General features: G+C 42.5%; 1 protein-coding gene across 2 annotated transcripts in view; it reads left to right on the top strand.

Annotated features, from left to right (window-relative positions):
• The window catches only part of LOC139266737 (E3 ubiquitin-protein ligase TRIM9), an 83,853-nt gene that overhangs the window by 27,908 nt on the left and 40,036 nt on the right, over positions 1 to 15,909 (top strand). For both annotated transcript variants that reach the window (XM_070884327.1, XM_070884326.1), the window contains exons 2-5: positions 6,646 to 6,741; positions 8,060 to 8,182; positions 9,678 to 9,788; positions 12,923 to 13,076. In XM_070884327.1, the coding sequence (XP_070740428.1) occupies positions 6,646 to 6,741; positions 8,060 to 8,182; positions 9,678 to 9,788; positions 12,923 to 13,076 (484 nt within the window). The remainder of the gene's footprint in view (positions 1 to 6,645; positions 6,742 to 8,059; positions 8,183 to 9,677; positions 9,789 to 12,922; positions 13,077 to 15,909) is intronic.

The following is a 15,909-nucleotide window of genomic DNA, read 5'->3' as shown; positions in this document are numbered from 1 at the left end:
AGTAACAAACAGATACAGGCCATTCAGCCCAACCAGTCAAAGTTGGCAATTACCCTCCTCACAAGCAAATAATCCTAATCACAGTTTTACACCCTGTTCCTATATCCCTTCAACCCCTTTCCCTTTATCTACCTCTCCCATCTAATCTTTAAAGTTGACATTGTTTCTGCCTCAGCCACTAACCCTGGGAGTGAATTCCACAGCCTCGCAACTCTGTGTGAAGTGGGTTCTCCTGGTTTTAAATCTCTTGCATTTAATCTTGTATCAATGGGCCCTCATTCTAGACCCCACAACTGCCGGAAACAGTTTCCTTCTCTCTAACTTATCGCATTCTGCCATAATTTTTAAAAGGTCTATTATATCGCCCTGTAATTTGAGTTGTTCTAACAGAAAAAAGTTTGAAGTCTTTATTCGTATTTGTATTTCCTTATACCAGGCAGCATCACAGTGCGTCTGCACTGTACCCTCACTAGCCTCAATATCTTGCCTATAGCATTGAGCCCCATACTGCGCACACTATTCTAACTGAGGCCTTAAAGTTTTATATTAGGCCCCCTTTTCTTTTATATTCGATACCTCATGATAAAATCTAGAATGCTGTAAGTTTTTTTTTACAGCCTTAGCAACCTCAGGTGCTTCTTTTAATATTCTGTGAACCTGCACCCTAAGACCCTCTGCTCTTCCATCGCACCGAGTCTGCTTCCATTCAGGGGATTATTTCTGCTGTTATTTTTTTTAACCAAAATGCATCACCTCACACGAACTGACATTGAATTCCATCTGCAACTTTTTAGCCCCATCTTATCAATAGCCTGTTGGCTCAAGTTACCTTTGGTCCGCTAAAGAATTAACTACCTCCTATTTTGGTATTGTCTACAAATTTCACACAGTTCCCTCCAGACCTATATCCAGGGATCCAAAACTGCAAATAAGATGAATGGACATTGAATGTGTTTTTGATGATGTTGGTTCCGGGAGGAATGCTGGCAAGGATACAGGAGAGCAGCCTGTTCTTCTTCGAATAGTGCCATGGGAACTTTTAGTCCAGCTGAACAGATAGATTGTTTAATGACTCATCCCAAAAAATAACACTTCTAACTGTCACTTTTGGGATCACTTGCCACTAGATGGCGTCACTGTGGGAGGCCATTGGGCTGCACGCACGTGTGTGCAGCCCAAGTATAAAAGGCCAGCCATTTTGTATATTGGTCACTTTGGGCCTTAGTAAAGCAGAGCCAAGGTCATACCTCTTGGAGTTAAACAGTACTCAGTCTAACAGTTATTGCACACACAACATTTGGAGATGAGGCAACAAGAACCTTTGCATGCAAAAATGAGCATGATTGGATTGTTGGAGCGATTTGTGTAACGAGAAAATTGGGCAGACTTTGTGAGTCGTTTGAGCCAGTTCTTCGTGGCCAACAAAATGGAGGAGGTCGGCGAATCAGATCAACGCCGGGCGGTGTTCCTCACAGTTTGCGGTCCAAAAATTTACGGTCTGATAAAGAATCTACTTCTGTCTGTGAGTCCAACAGAGAAGACGTATGAAGAATTGTGTACACTGGTACAGGACCACCTTAAGCCAGATGAAGGCATCATCATCTCGAAATACAGATTTTATACGCACGTTCGCTCAGAGGGCCAGAATGCGTCAGAATTTGTTGCCGACCTGAGACGTCTAGGTCTACTCTGGGACTGTGTAAGTTCGGGGCTGTGTTGGCAGACATGCTGCGGGACTTCTTTGTAATTGGCATCAACCCCGAGGTGATCCTGCGTAAACTACTGGCGGTGGAGACGTTGGACTTGAACAGGGCCATCACGATCGCTCAGTCATGCATAACGATGGATAGAAGTCTAAAGCAGATATCAGTGAAAAATCGAAACTCGGCAAGTATTGTAAAAATTATTGATTTGGCGTTCGGCAGAGCGGCACATGGCAGGGCCTACCTGACTGCGTACGCAAAACCTGTGGCTGCCCAAAGTCCGCCAGCGGGAATGCATCCGATTTCTCCGCGTTGGCATTGTGGGAGAAATCACCGGCACCAGCAGTGCCGATTTAAGCAATACAGTTGCAAAGGCTGTCTGAGAGTGGGGCATCTCCAGCGCAAGTATCCGCAAATGAGTAAGCGTGCTGCGACACACCACGTGGAGGATGATGGTCAGACTAGTGCGGATCCGGATACGCAATACGAGATACCAGAGGAGGAAGTTATGGACTGTACTCGTTCCTAACTAAGAGCAAACCGATAATGATCAACATGAAATTTAATGGGGTGCCAGTATCGATGGAACTGGACACGGGGGCGAGTCAATCGATAATGAGCCAGAGGGCATTCGACAAGTTGTGGGATACTAAGGCTGAGAGGCCCAGGCTGAGTCCAGTCAATGCCAAGTTGCGCACGTACACCAAAGAACTCAACGGTGATTGGCAGTGCCACAATTAAAGTGTCGTATGATGGTGCGGTTCACGAGTTACCGCTATGGATTGTCCAGAGGTCGAATTCCTGGGGAGGAAAATTGCTGCTGACAGCATCAGGCCTGCGGACGCGAAAACCAAGGCCATCAAGAATGAACCCAAGCCGCAGAATGTGACGGAGCTGCGTTCGTTCCTAGGTCTACTCAACTACTTCGGTAACTTCCTACCTAAATTGAGCATCTTATTAGAACCACTGCACATGCTGCTAAGAAAAGGCGACAACTGGGTGTAGGGTGCATCTCAAGACAGAACTTTTGAGAAAGCCACTAATCTGCTTTGCTCTAACAAGCTGCTGGTACATTATGACCCATGTAAACGTTTAGTATTGGCGTGTGATGTTTCGTCATATAGAATTGGTTGCGTACTCCAACAAGCTAATGAGTCGGGTAAATTTCAACCAGTCGCGTATGCTTCAAAAAGTTTGTCTAAAGCAGAAAGAGCCTACCGCATGGTAGAGAAAGAAGCACTAGCCTGTGTGTATGGGGTTAAAAAGATGCATCAGGACCTGTTTGGTCTTCGGTTTGAGCTGGAGACAGATCACAAGCCGCTCATTTCACTGTTCTCTGAAAACAAAGGTATCAATATCAGTGCTTCATCCCGCATCCAGAGGTGGGCGCTGACATTATCCGCTTAGGATTATGTCATTCGCCATAGACCTGGCATCGAAAATTGTGCCGATGCCTTGAGCCATCTGCTGTTGCCCACACTGGAGGTGGAAACGCCACAAGCGGCAGACCTATTGTTAGTTATGGATGCTCTTGAGAGTGAAGGAACCCCTGTCACGGCTCAACAAGTTAAGACCTGGACCAGCCAGGACCCGATTTTATCGGTGGTGAAGAGTTGTATCCTCAAAGGTGATTGGTCTGCCATACCCAAGAAAATGTGCGAGGAGACCAAACCTTACATTCGTCGCGAAGACGAACTGTCTATTCAGTTGGATTGTATACTGTGGGGCAATCGTGATGTTATGCCCAAGAAACGGAGAGAGAAAATTCTCATGAGCTACATAGCACACATCCCGGCATTGTAATGATGAAAGCCATTGCCAGGTCTCGTGTATGGTGGCCGGGAATTGACGCTGAGCTGGAATTGTGTGTACCAGTGCAACACTGGCATGCAGATTAGCAAAGCACCAGCGGAATCGCCGCTGAGTCTGTGGTCGTGGACGTCCAAACCATGGTTCAGGATCCACATAGACTTTTCAGGTCCCTTCCTGGGGAAAATGTTTTTTGTTGTGGATGCATATTCGAAGTGGATAGAGTGTATAATCATGTCATCCAGCACATCCACAGCTACCATTGAGAATCTCAGTGTCATGTTCGCGACACATGGTCTGCCTGACATCGTTGTTAGCGACAACGGATCGTGCTTCACCAGTTAGGAGTTTCAAGAGTTCATGAAACTCAATGGTATTAAACATGTAAGGTCAGCACCGTTCAAACCTGCATCCAATGAGCAAGCAGAATGTGCTGTCCAAATCAAAAAGCAGAATATGGAGCGAGTAACTAAAGGGTCACTGCAGACCCGCTTGTCATGCATACTGCTTAGTTACAGGACAAGACTACACACGCTTACTGCTGACTGCTTACAGTCTCGACTGCTGAACTAATGATGGAGAGGCCTTAAGACCAAGCTATCTCTTGTACACCCTTACTTGAATAATCATGTGACAAAGTCAGCAAGAGTATCATGATCGCGCAGCTGTGTCACATGATATTTCTGTAAATGATCCTGTATATGTTCTGAATTATGGTCAGGGTCCCAAGTGGATCGTTGGTACTGTCATGGCCAAGGAGGGCAACAGAGTATTTATTGTCGAGCTCAAAAATGGGCAAATATGCAGGAAACATCTGGATCAGACAAAGCTGCGGCACACCGATGAACCGGAACAGTCGCAGGAAGAGACAATCGACGACCAACCAACTTACCTACCCCCAGTCATCAGAGGACTCAGTGGTCATCAGTGAATTGGGACTTTCAGTCAGACATTTTCAATGAAAATGGACTTTCAATCCCTGACATGGCCATTGCCACTCCCACCAGGTCAGCCACCCAGCCACCAGTCACAACAGACTCTGAACACTCACCCAAGGCTGGAGTTGAACTGAGACGGTCAACCCGGGAGCGTAAAACACCGGACCGTCTCAATTTGTAAAAGACTGTGTCAATATCTCAAAAGATATAAAAATATACCCCTATTGTCATGTATGTACTTTTGGGATCACGAGCCACTAGATGGCGTCACTGTTGTACTGTGGCCCTAGAAATAGTGGTGGTCATTTTCCAACATTCTATAGACTCTGGATCTGTTACTATGGACTGGAGGGTAGCTAATGTAACACCACTTTTTAAAAAAGGAGGGAGAGAGAAAACAGGGAATTATAGACCGGTTAGCCTGACATCGGTAGTGAGGAAAATGTTGGAATCAATTATTAAAGCTGAAATAGCAGCGCATTTGGAAAGCAGTGACAGGATCGGTCCAAGTCAGCATGGATTTATGAAAGGGAAATCATGCTTGACAAATCTTCTAGAACTTTTTGAGGATGTAACTAGTAGAGTGGACAAGGGAGAACCAGTGGATGTAGTGTATTTGGACTTTCAAAAGGCTTTTGACAAGGTCCCACACAAGAGATTAGTGTGCAAAATTAAAGCACATGGTATTGAGGGTAATGTATTGACATGGATAGAGAATTGGTTAACAGATAGGAATCAAAGAATAGGAATAAACAGGTCCTTTTCAGAATGGCAGGCAGTGACTAGTGGGGTACCGCAAGGTTCAGTGCTGGGCCCCCAGCTACTTACAATATACATTAATGATTTAGACAAAGAAATTGAATGTAATATCGCCAAGTTTGCAGATGACACTAAGCTGAGTGGCTGTGAGGAGGATGCTAAGAGGCTGCAGGGTGACTTGGACAGGTTAGGTGAGTGGGCAAATGCATGGCAGATGCGGTATAATGTGGATAAATGTGAGGTTATCCACTTTGGTGGCAAAAACAGGAAGGCAGAATATTATCTGAATGGTGACAGATTAGGAAAAGGGGAGGTGCAACAAGACCTGGGTGTCATGGTACATCAGTCATTGAAAGTTGGCATGCAGGTACAGCAGGCGGTGAAGAAGGCAAATGGTATGTTGGCCTTCATAGCTAGGGATTTTGAGTTTAGGAGCAGAGAGGCCTTACTGCAGTTGTACAGGGCCTTGGTGAGGCCCCACCTGGAATACTGTGTACAGTTTTGGTCTCCTAATCTGAGGAAGGACATTCTTGCTATTGAGGGAGTGCAGCGAAGGTTCACCAAACTGATTCCCGGGATGACAGGACTGACTTATGAGGAAAGACTGGATCAACTAGGCTTATAGTCACTGGATTTTAGACGAATGAGGGGGGATCTCATAGAAACATATAAAATTCTGACGGGATTGAACAAGTTAGATGCAGGAGGAATGTTTCTGATGTTGGGGAAGTCCAGAATCAGGGGACATAGTCTAAGGATAAGGGGTAAGCCATTTAGGACCGAGCTGAGGAGAAACTTCTTCACTCAGAGAAATGTGAATCTGTGGAATTCTCTAACACAGAAAGTTGTTGAGGCCACTTCGTTAGATATATTCAAAAGGGAATTAGATGTGGCTCTTACGGCTAATGGGATCAAGGGGTATGGAGAGAAAGCAGGAATAGGGTACTGAAGTTGCATGATCAGCCATGATCATATTGAATGGTGGTGCAGGCTCGAAGGGCCGAATGGCCTACTCCACCTATTTTCTATGTTTCTATGTAGGCCATTGGGCTGCACGCACGTATAAAAGGTCAGCCATTTTGTATATTAGTCACTTTGGACCTTAATAAAGCAGAGCCAAGGTCATACCTCTTGGAGTTAAACAGTACTCAGTCTAACAGTTATTGCATACAAAACACTAACAACGCAGTACTCCCTTAAGATTCTGTGGTGAAGCGTGAGCCTCTGGTTGTGTTCTTAAATGCAGGTTGTGGGGTGGGGTGGGGGGGTGCCGCCACATAGGATTCTGATTGAGAGGAGAGCTTTACCAGCTGAGTCAACCTGATGCTTAAATCTATAACTTGAAGGTGAGATTAAATAGTGAGCCCTTCTGACTGTGCAAGAGGTAAATGGGAATCTATTGACTTAATGCAAACCTTTATTTTTCTCAACTGTAGGCCCAACTGTCTCAAGCATTAAATGGTGTGTCTGACAAAGCGAAGGAGGCCAAAGAGTTTTTGGTGCAATTGAAAAATATGGTGCAACTAATTCAGGTAAGTTGGTTATAAGATTCGTGGCATTGCACGCATGGTTGCTTTGTGAAACCACAGAGTTTTGTCGAAAGAAAATGGCCAAAACACTTGTGGTGCTTTCATTCAGTGGGTTCTGATTACCCACTTTCCACTGTCTTGAAAACTGTTGCTTCGTTTCAGACAAGATGTGGCTGCAGATTAACAGGTTGGATAACTCGGATGGATAATGAATGAACAGCTCACATTACTGAATTGAAGTTCCTATCTGTTGCCATTAGTTTGTAATTTCGGATCCTGGCAATATTTGTATATGGGTCCACCAATGCAAATTGACCTCGACAAGTACCAGATCTAAGTACACTGGGTGTAGACCGAGAAGCTGGCATTGGACAGTGTTGGTTTGATTCAAGGATCTATAGTGGTCAAAAGGTGCGGTGGAACTACTTTCCTTGATGGGTTGGTAACGGTAGAGCTATAATTGGAGAAAGGAGTACTATGATGAGTCAGCAAAGAGAGTGAGGGAAAAAAAGTTTTAAATGCCTTATTAAAGTAAAACGACACAGATTTATAGACAAAGGCAAAATATAGTAACCATGAGCCAGTGGTGAAATGAATCTGAATAGAAGTACACTTCAGTTTTTATTTAAATATTAAAAACTCTTTTACTGTGTACCTTCATTTATCTTTAGTCTTCAATTTCTTCACCAAATGCTTTCAGTGGTGCTACTTTTACTTTTATTACCATATCAGACACATTATCCTAGAACTGTAGAAATCAAAATCACATTTCCATAAATGTATTTTTGCAGTAAATCTGCCTCATTTTTCCTGTAATAAGTCGACCTAGCCCAAACGCCTTCTCAGCTAAGCGACCTGGCTCACTGCCAATTACCTTTTAGCTGGGCAGCTAGAGGCACAAGGAGCCCTTGTAATGTTCTCCTCTTTGTTGAGCACTTCGGTATTCAATACAGCTCAAATTGGGCTCTAAGCAGAGTGGGGCTTGTGTGGAGAACTTGTACCTGTATCAGTCCCTGATCTGCAGCATTGAATGGTATTCTGGTGTTGGAAATATTTTGCTAGGCCTAGTTTAAATGTATTTTTTTGTCGAAATCATACATAATTCAAACAGTGGAATTAAGAAAAATTCTAAAACTATATTCATAGTAAAATCTTAAGTGAAGAAAGTTTGTAATTTGTTAATGGAGCGATTTGCAAAATAAGATATTTTGAATTGAACTTACCAATAATTTTCCAATACAGTCACCATTAGAAAACAGGCTGTATTTGTTTGACACATGATATTTCTGACCCTCACAGTCGTCTGATTGCTCTTATGCAGGAGAATGGTGTGGAGTTTGAAGCTTGCCTTGTGGCACAATGTGATGCCCTTGTTGATTCATTAAATCGTCAGAAAGCAAAGTTGCTTACCAGGGTTACCAAGGAACGCGAGTTTAAATTAAAGGTGAGTTCTGGATAAAATGGTGATTGTAACATTGACGACTCTTGTTATAAAACCATAGACGCATACAGCAGAGAAGGAGGCCATTCAGCCCATCATGCCTGCACCGGCTCCTTGGAAGAGCTATCCAATTATTCCCACTCCCCCACTCTTATCCCACAGCCCTGCAAAATTTTCCTGTTTAAGTATATATCAAATTCTCCTTTGAAAATTGCTATTGAATCTGCTTTCACCACACTTGTATGCATTGCATTTCAGATCATCATAACTCAGTGTGTAAAAGAAAAAATTCTCCTTATCTCCCCTCTGTTTCTTTTGCCAAATATCTTAAATCTGTGTCCTTTGGTTATTGACTCCCTGCCAGTTTCTCCTTATTTATTCTATTAAAACCCTTCATTATTTTGAAAACCTCTACTAAAGAGAACAATCCCAGCTTCTCTAGTCTTTTCACATAACTGAAGTCCCACATCCCTGGTATAATTCTAGTAAATCTCTTCTGCACCCGCCAATGTTGGGCATTAAGATTTTTAATTTTGTGTGTAGTACTTATAAAATGAAGACTACAAGAAGTGGGTTTTACTTGAAAATGTTCATATTGTATTTTGCAGGTTAAATATTTGCTTGGGGTGAAATAGATAAATATAAGTAGAAACCTTTTTAATCCAAGATGATAGGATGTATAGAACTAAACATGACATTCCAATTATGTACTGAACACAGGACTGAATGGTTGTTAATGAAGAACTAGTAACGATTTAAGAGGTGCCAATCAAAAAGCAATGATCTTGAGACAGGGCAGAAGAGAACTAAGCAACCTGCTCTCAACAGGTGTAGAAAAGCTTCTTCTGGCTAAGTTAAATTAAACCAAATAAATATAAGATAGTCACTAATGAATCAGTGGGGAATTCAGGAGAAACTTCTTTACCCAGAGAATGGTGAGAATGTGGAACTCGCTACCACAAGGAGTAGTTGAGGCTAATAGCATAGATGTATTTAAGGGGATGTTAGATAAACACATGAGGGAGAAAGCAATATAAGGATGTGCTGATGGGGCTAGATGTAGAAAGGTAGGAGGAGGCTCGTGTGGAGCATAAACACCGACATGGACCAGTTGCGTTGAATAGCCTGTTTCTGTGGTGTACATTCGACGTAATATGCAGTCTTCTATGCATCACTATACACTTTCAAATCAACAAGGGGCTATTCATTACAGTCTTCGTTCTCTTGGGGGAGGGGGGGGGGTCTCTTTGACACATTCAGTGTTTCTCCCATAGTCCTGAATGAATATTAAGTGTTTGTAAGTGAGATCTTTATACCAGTAGTGTTATGCAGCTCACATTTCCTTTCCCTCTCCTAGTAAATACTCAGATGTGGATCTGTGTAGACAAGACCCACAGGACAACAAGGAAAAGCACTATGATGTGCAAATTTTATTTTCCCAAACACTCGCATGTGATGCGTTGAACTAGGTTATAAATATTGTACATCTGCTTTCCAGGTCGTTCGGGACCAAATAAGCCACTGCACATTGAAACTTCGCCAGACGACCGGCCTCATGGAGTACTGCCTGGAAGTATTAAAAGACAATGATCCCAGTGGATTCCTACAGGTATGTAGTGTGCAGTATGCACCTTTTATCATTGTACAGTAGACAATCCTCCTTTTTAGCAATAAATATTTGAGTGGAGTGGCCTGTCAGACGTTTGTTAACAAGAACAAATTACTTACAATAACATTTATTTCAAAGTTACATATGGAGAGAGTAGAAAACTATTTTAGTGCAAGACAAATGCATTCAGTATCTATGTAACAGCAATCCCAAAGTAACTTTCTCCATTGGAAAACAGTAAGATATATTATGCTCTATTTCTTACAGGTACACTATTTTCAATAGTTTTGTATTTGTTCACATCTCATAAATTTGTATCTTATTTTAAAGCTCGATTATATTTGTAACATTCTTTAGAAGAAACGTGACATGATGCATTTCAAAAGGAAGGTTTATTGGAACGTAGCTTGTAATACTAATCCTCCGCCTGAATCACAACGGAGAAGCAGCATGGTGTCGCAGTGTATGAATGAGTTTTATAAACAGGGGGCATAGAATGCAAGAGTTAAGAAATAATACATTTGTACAAAGCATTGGTTAGGCCACAGCACTACTGTGCAGTTTTGGGTGCTCCGTTCTCGAAAGAACATTAAAGCCGTACAGATTGTACAGTGTGGATTCACCAGGATTACGCCAGGAATGGGGAAACTAGTTCTGAGGAGAGGTTGATGTTATGTATGTAAACATTGTAACTGTGTAAGACTTGCCACCAGAGGGCGCAACTGTTGGAGACCCAAGGGTCATCTGCACACCTTGTGCAAGGGAGTATAAAAGGTTGTCTGTCATGCTGCTCAGGCACTCTGGCGTTGTATTAGAGACTAAGGTCACATCAGTTTTAGCTCACAGTACTCGGTCTTGTGGAGTTCTTCCATACCTAACAGTTGATAATCTATTTCCCACAAAAGCAGAGGAAATGTTAATATTTTTGAAATTATGTGAAGCATGTTGGTAGAGTGAATAAAGAAAGGCTATACCCTCAAGTTGGGACAGGGGAGGTCGATGATGCAATATAATCAATTTAAAATAGTAATTGAAAGAATGAGAAAAAGGGTTAGGGAAATTTCTTTCTCCAATAGGTTATTGGAAGTTTTGACACTGGGTGTGGTTGAAGCAGAGGCCATTCCATCTTTTAAAATAAAGTTGGATAAATATTTGAAACAGAGGAAGACACAGGGCTGTGGGGAGAGAGCAGAAGCAGTGGGCATCTTGGATTTCTCTAGCAACGAGTAACTTTGGCCGATGGTGTGATATCAAATTAGCCATGTCGATTTTCCTTTGAAATGAAGTCAATGGGAGAGAAAATTGGCCAATTCAATATGGCCCAAAGGCCCCATTTTGTCCAAAATTTAATGGCCTCCTTCTGTGATATAAGCTGCTGTGGTTCCACGTACTGTCTCAGAATGAAAGATTGTAGGTTCATACTTCCTTTTAACCACTTGGTGCATTCTCAGTCTCACATGTGCCACCTGGAGAGATACCAAGTGAAACATTTTAAACGGTTTGTGAACTTCCGATCCTTCCTCATACCATTTTCGTTACAGCAGTTTCTTCTGGTTATCAAATGCAATGCTAATTATTTTGCCGTTATTCTCCTATAAATGTTTAAGGAGAATAAAGCCAATTGTCCTCGGTGTCCTGAAGATGGTTTTTATTTTTCAATATATTTTCATGGTCACCAATCTGGAGTAGTCACTGGATTAAATTGCTTAAAATCTATTACATCTCCAACATTTTCCAGTTCTGATGAAAGTTCACCGACCTGAAACGCTAATTCTGTTTCTCTCTCCACAGATGCTGCCTGACCTGCTGAGTATTTCCAGCATTTTCTGTTTTTATTTCAGATTTCCAGCAGTATTTTGCTTTTGCAGTATTCACTGGTTGTTCTGCAGTTTCAAACTCTTGTTGCTAGTTAGAATGACTAACATGCCTGTACAATGTTTGTACTGTTATTCAATCATTTATTAATAAAGAGGCATCAAGCACTTGTATGGTTATCTGAATCATTTAATAGATGCTAAAAATACAAATGCCTAGTAAATGAATGACCAGGGATTCAAGGGTTATGGGGAGCGGGCAGGAAAGTGGAGTTGTGGTCAAGATCAGATCAGCCATGATCTTATTGAATGGTGGAGCAGGCTCAAGGGGCCAAATGGCCTATTGCTGCTCCTATTTCTTATGTTTTTATGTAATATGGACTAAATTATACAATTTTAAAGGGGGTGCAGGAACAGAGAGTCATGGAGGTGTACATACACAGATCTTTGAAGGTGACAGGACAAGTTGAGAAGACTGTTTAAAATGTTTTTTAAAACATCATCATATCAATGGCTTTATTCATAGAGGAATAGAGTACAAAAGCAAGGAAGATGTCCTAAAGCTTTATAAAACACTGATTAGGCCTCAACTGGAGTATTGTTTTCAATTCTGGGCACCACACTTCACATTGATGTCGCTGCTTTGGAGAGAGTGCAGAAGAAGTTTACTAGAATGCCACCAGGGATGAGGAACTTCAGTTATGTAGGGAGACTGGAGAAGCTGGGGTTGTTCTCCTTAGAGCAAAGAAGGTTAAGAGGAGATTTGATAGACGTGTTCAAAAATATGAAGGGTTTTGATAGAGTAAATAAAGAGAAACAGTTTCCAGTGGCAGAAGGGTCGATAACTAGAGGACACCGATTTAAGGTGATTGGTAAAAGAACCAGAGGTGACATGAGGAAACATTTTTTTACACCCTGATTTGTTGTGATATGGTACGCACTGCCTGAAAGGGTGGTGGTAGCAAGTTCACTAGTAACTTTCAAAAAGGAATTGGATAAATTCTTGAAGGGAAAACATTTACAGGGCTATGGGGAAAGAAGTGGGACTAATTGGATAACTACCAAAGAGCCGGCACAGATATGAATGGCCGAAAGACCTCCTTCTGTGCTGTATAATTGTATAATTCTATGATTCTAAATTGCACTGGAGATTTGAAAAGTTCAGGTATTATTATGCTTAGAAAACCAATTGTTCTTTCGATTATAAACTGAACTGCCCATCCTGTGCCCATTCCAAATTTGAGCATTTATCTGAAACAAATTTGAATCAAAAAATTCACTGTAAAAGTTAATGAAATATATTAAGTGTTATGGTTCTAGATTTCAGATGCTTTAATCAAGCGTGTGCAAGTGTCTCAGGAGCAGTGGGTTAAAGGAGCCTTAGAACCCAAAATAAATCCTGAATTTGACCTGACGCTCGACAATGGCCCGTTACTGCAGTCAATTCACCAGCTGGACTTCATTCAAATGAAAAGTAAGTAACACTAGTGAAGCAATAATGCAATATGGCTTTAAATTAATTTTTGCAAGGATAAGGGGGCCTTTTGGCCTACTTATCCAACGTATGCCAAAAACTTGACATGATGCACTCAGATTCACAAAGTGTTGAACCTGTAAATGTTTTGTTACAAACATGAGGTTTGAGTTATCACATCCTGCCTGATTCAAATACTTTTTCCAAAATACCCTGTATTTCTCTTAAAGATAAAGTTGGAGATTTATGGTCAACATGTGTCTTGCAACAATGTTAACAAGAGAGCACAAATTTTAAGATATTCACAAAAACCAGTGGAAGCCGTGTATCACTGATGTTTTATGTAAAGCTTTTGGTCTGATTTAAAAAAAAAATTGTTCCTGGGATGTGAACACACTTGCAAGGTCAGCATTTATTGCCCATCCCTAATTGCCCTTGAGAAGGTGGTGGTGAGTCATCACCTTGAACCGCTGCATCCGTGTGATGAAGATACTCCCACAGTGTTGTTAGGTAGGGAGTTCCAGGATTTTGAGCCAGCGGCAATGAAGGAATAGTGATGTATTTCCAAGTCAGGATGGTGTGTGACTTGGAGGGGTACTTGCAGGTAATGATGTTCCTATGAACCTGCAGCCCTGTCCTTCTAGGCGGTAGAGGTCGCTGGTTTGGGAGGTGCTGCCGAAGAAGCCTTGGCGAGTTGCTGCAGTGCACCTTGTAGATGGTACACACTGTAGCCACGGTACGTCGGTGGTGAATGTTGAAGGTGGTGCATGTGGTGCCAATCAAGCGGGCTGCTTTGTCCTGAATAGTGTCGAGGTTCTTGAGTGTTCTTGGAGCTGCAAAGACTGTGAGGAGTCACTCGCCAGAGAATACTCAGCCTCTGACCTGCTCTTGTAGCCATAGTATATTTATATCTGTTCCAGTTGAGTTTCATGTTAATGGTGGCACCCAGGATGTTGATGGTGGGGGATTCGGGGATGGTAATGCCATTGAATATCAAGGAGAGGTGGTTGGACTCTCGCTTGTTGGAGATAGTCATTGCCTGGCACTTGTGTGGTGTGAATGTTACTTGTCACTTATCAGCCCAAGCCTAAATATTGTTCAGGCCTTGCTGCATGCAGGCATGGACTGCTTCATTATCTGAGGAGTTGCGAATGGAACTGAACACTGTGCAGTCATCAGCGAACATCCCCACTTCTGGCTTTGATGTAGGGAAGGTCATTGATGAAGTAGCTGAAGATGTTTGTGCCTAGTACACTTCCCTGAAGAACCCCTGCGGCAATATCTAGGGGCTGAGCTGATTAATCTCCAACAATCACAATCATTTTCCTTTGTGATAGTTATGGACTCCAGCCAGTGGAGGGCTTTCCCCCTGATTCCCATTGACTTCAATTTTACTAGGGCTCCTTGATGCCACACTCAGTCAAATGCTGCCTTGATATAGAGGGCAGTCACTCTCGCCTCACCTCTGGAATTCAGCTCTTTTGTCCATATTTGGATCAAGGCTGTAATGAGGTTAGAGCCGAGAGGTCCTGGTGGAATCCACACTGAGTATTGGTGAGTAAGTGTCGCTTGTCGACACCTTCCATCACTTTGGTAATTGAGAGTAAACTGATGGGGTGGTAATTGGCCGGATTGCATTTGTCCTGCTTTTTGTGGACAGGGCATATCTGGGCAGTTTCCACATTGTTGGATAGATGCCAGTGTAGTAGCTGTACTGGAAGAGCTTGGCTAGAGGCGCAGCTAATTCTGGAGCACAAGTCTTCAGCCAACAACCAGGATGTTATCGGAGCCTATGGCCTTTGCTGTATCTTATTTGATGTTGTTATCCAGTACCATGAGCTTTGGCCTAATTAACAATAGGAATACTAATCTTTCTGTGCTGGGGTCTAAATTTTATCCCTTCTTGTGGATGGTGTTTGTTGCTTTCCTGTGGTTGAGAGGCCACTTTTGGGCAGGGGCAAAAGCGCAAGTCAGGTGGCAGCTAGTTCCCGAGGGGTTTCAGAAGTGTCCATGCCATCATCAAGGCAAATTGAATGTTGGAGATTGAGCATTTCAGATAGGTGCACAAATTTCTTGCGCATGACCTAACTTGACTATCCACCTTGGAGGAGAGCTATGTAGTGTCTCTTTATGGTTTATTTGGCTCCATGGTGACATGTCCAGCAATGGCAAATTGAAAATGAATCAACTCTGCGTAGCAGACTCTGTAATACGATACTTGGACTAGGCAGGTCCTCAGTACTCCAGCACACTGCTGATCATTGACTAGCCAGTTTGGCCTATTATTGGGACCTGGAAGAGTAAACCTGTCAATGCGAGTGGGGATTCTTCCCATTTGGTTGCAGGTAATCCTGCAAGCCAATGTGGTAACAGATCATACTTAGACAACCAGGCAGAATTGTACGGTATCTTTGTTGGTAAACTATAGGATTTCAGCTGTTGAAAGTCTTGCAATATCCCTGTACATTTTAGGGATCCTTCAACCTTGACTGTTGCTAATCTGTGCATAATCTCTCTAGACTTGAGTATATGATTTGAGTCCCTATGGGGAGAGAGTGCTCTGCATTTGTGTAAATTACTCAGTAGCGTGTTTTGGAGACTTGTACATGGTGATGGGTTTCCACAAGTCAGACAATTGATTGAGCAAAAAGCATGTGTTTGATCATTTGAGTGTCACTGTAGCTTAGTTGGTGTCGCACTCTTCTGTGTCAGAAGGTTGTTGGTTGAAACCCTCTCCAGGACTTGAGCACAAATTGAAGGTTAACACTTAAGTATAGTAGATTGAAGGTGTGCTGCCTTGTTGGAGGTGCCTCCTTTCAGATGAGGCCGTATC

This window comes from Pristiophorus japonicus, chromosome 7 (assembly GCF_044704955.1).
Source record: "Pristiophorus japonicus isolate sPriJap1 chromosome 7, sPriJap1.hap1, whole genome shotgun sequence".
Classification (NCBI taxonomy): domain Eukaryota; kingdom Metazoa; phylum Chordata; class Chondrichthyes; family Pristiophoridae; genus Pristiophorus; species Pristiophorus japonicus.
Note: the sequence above shows the minus strand (reverse complement) of the source record. Positions and strands in the feature narration are given on the sequence as shown.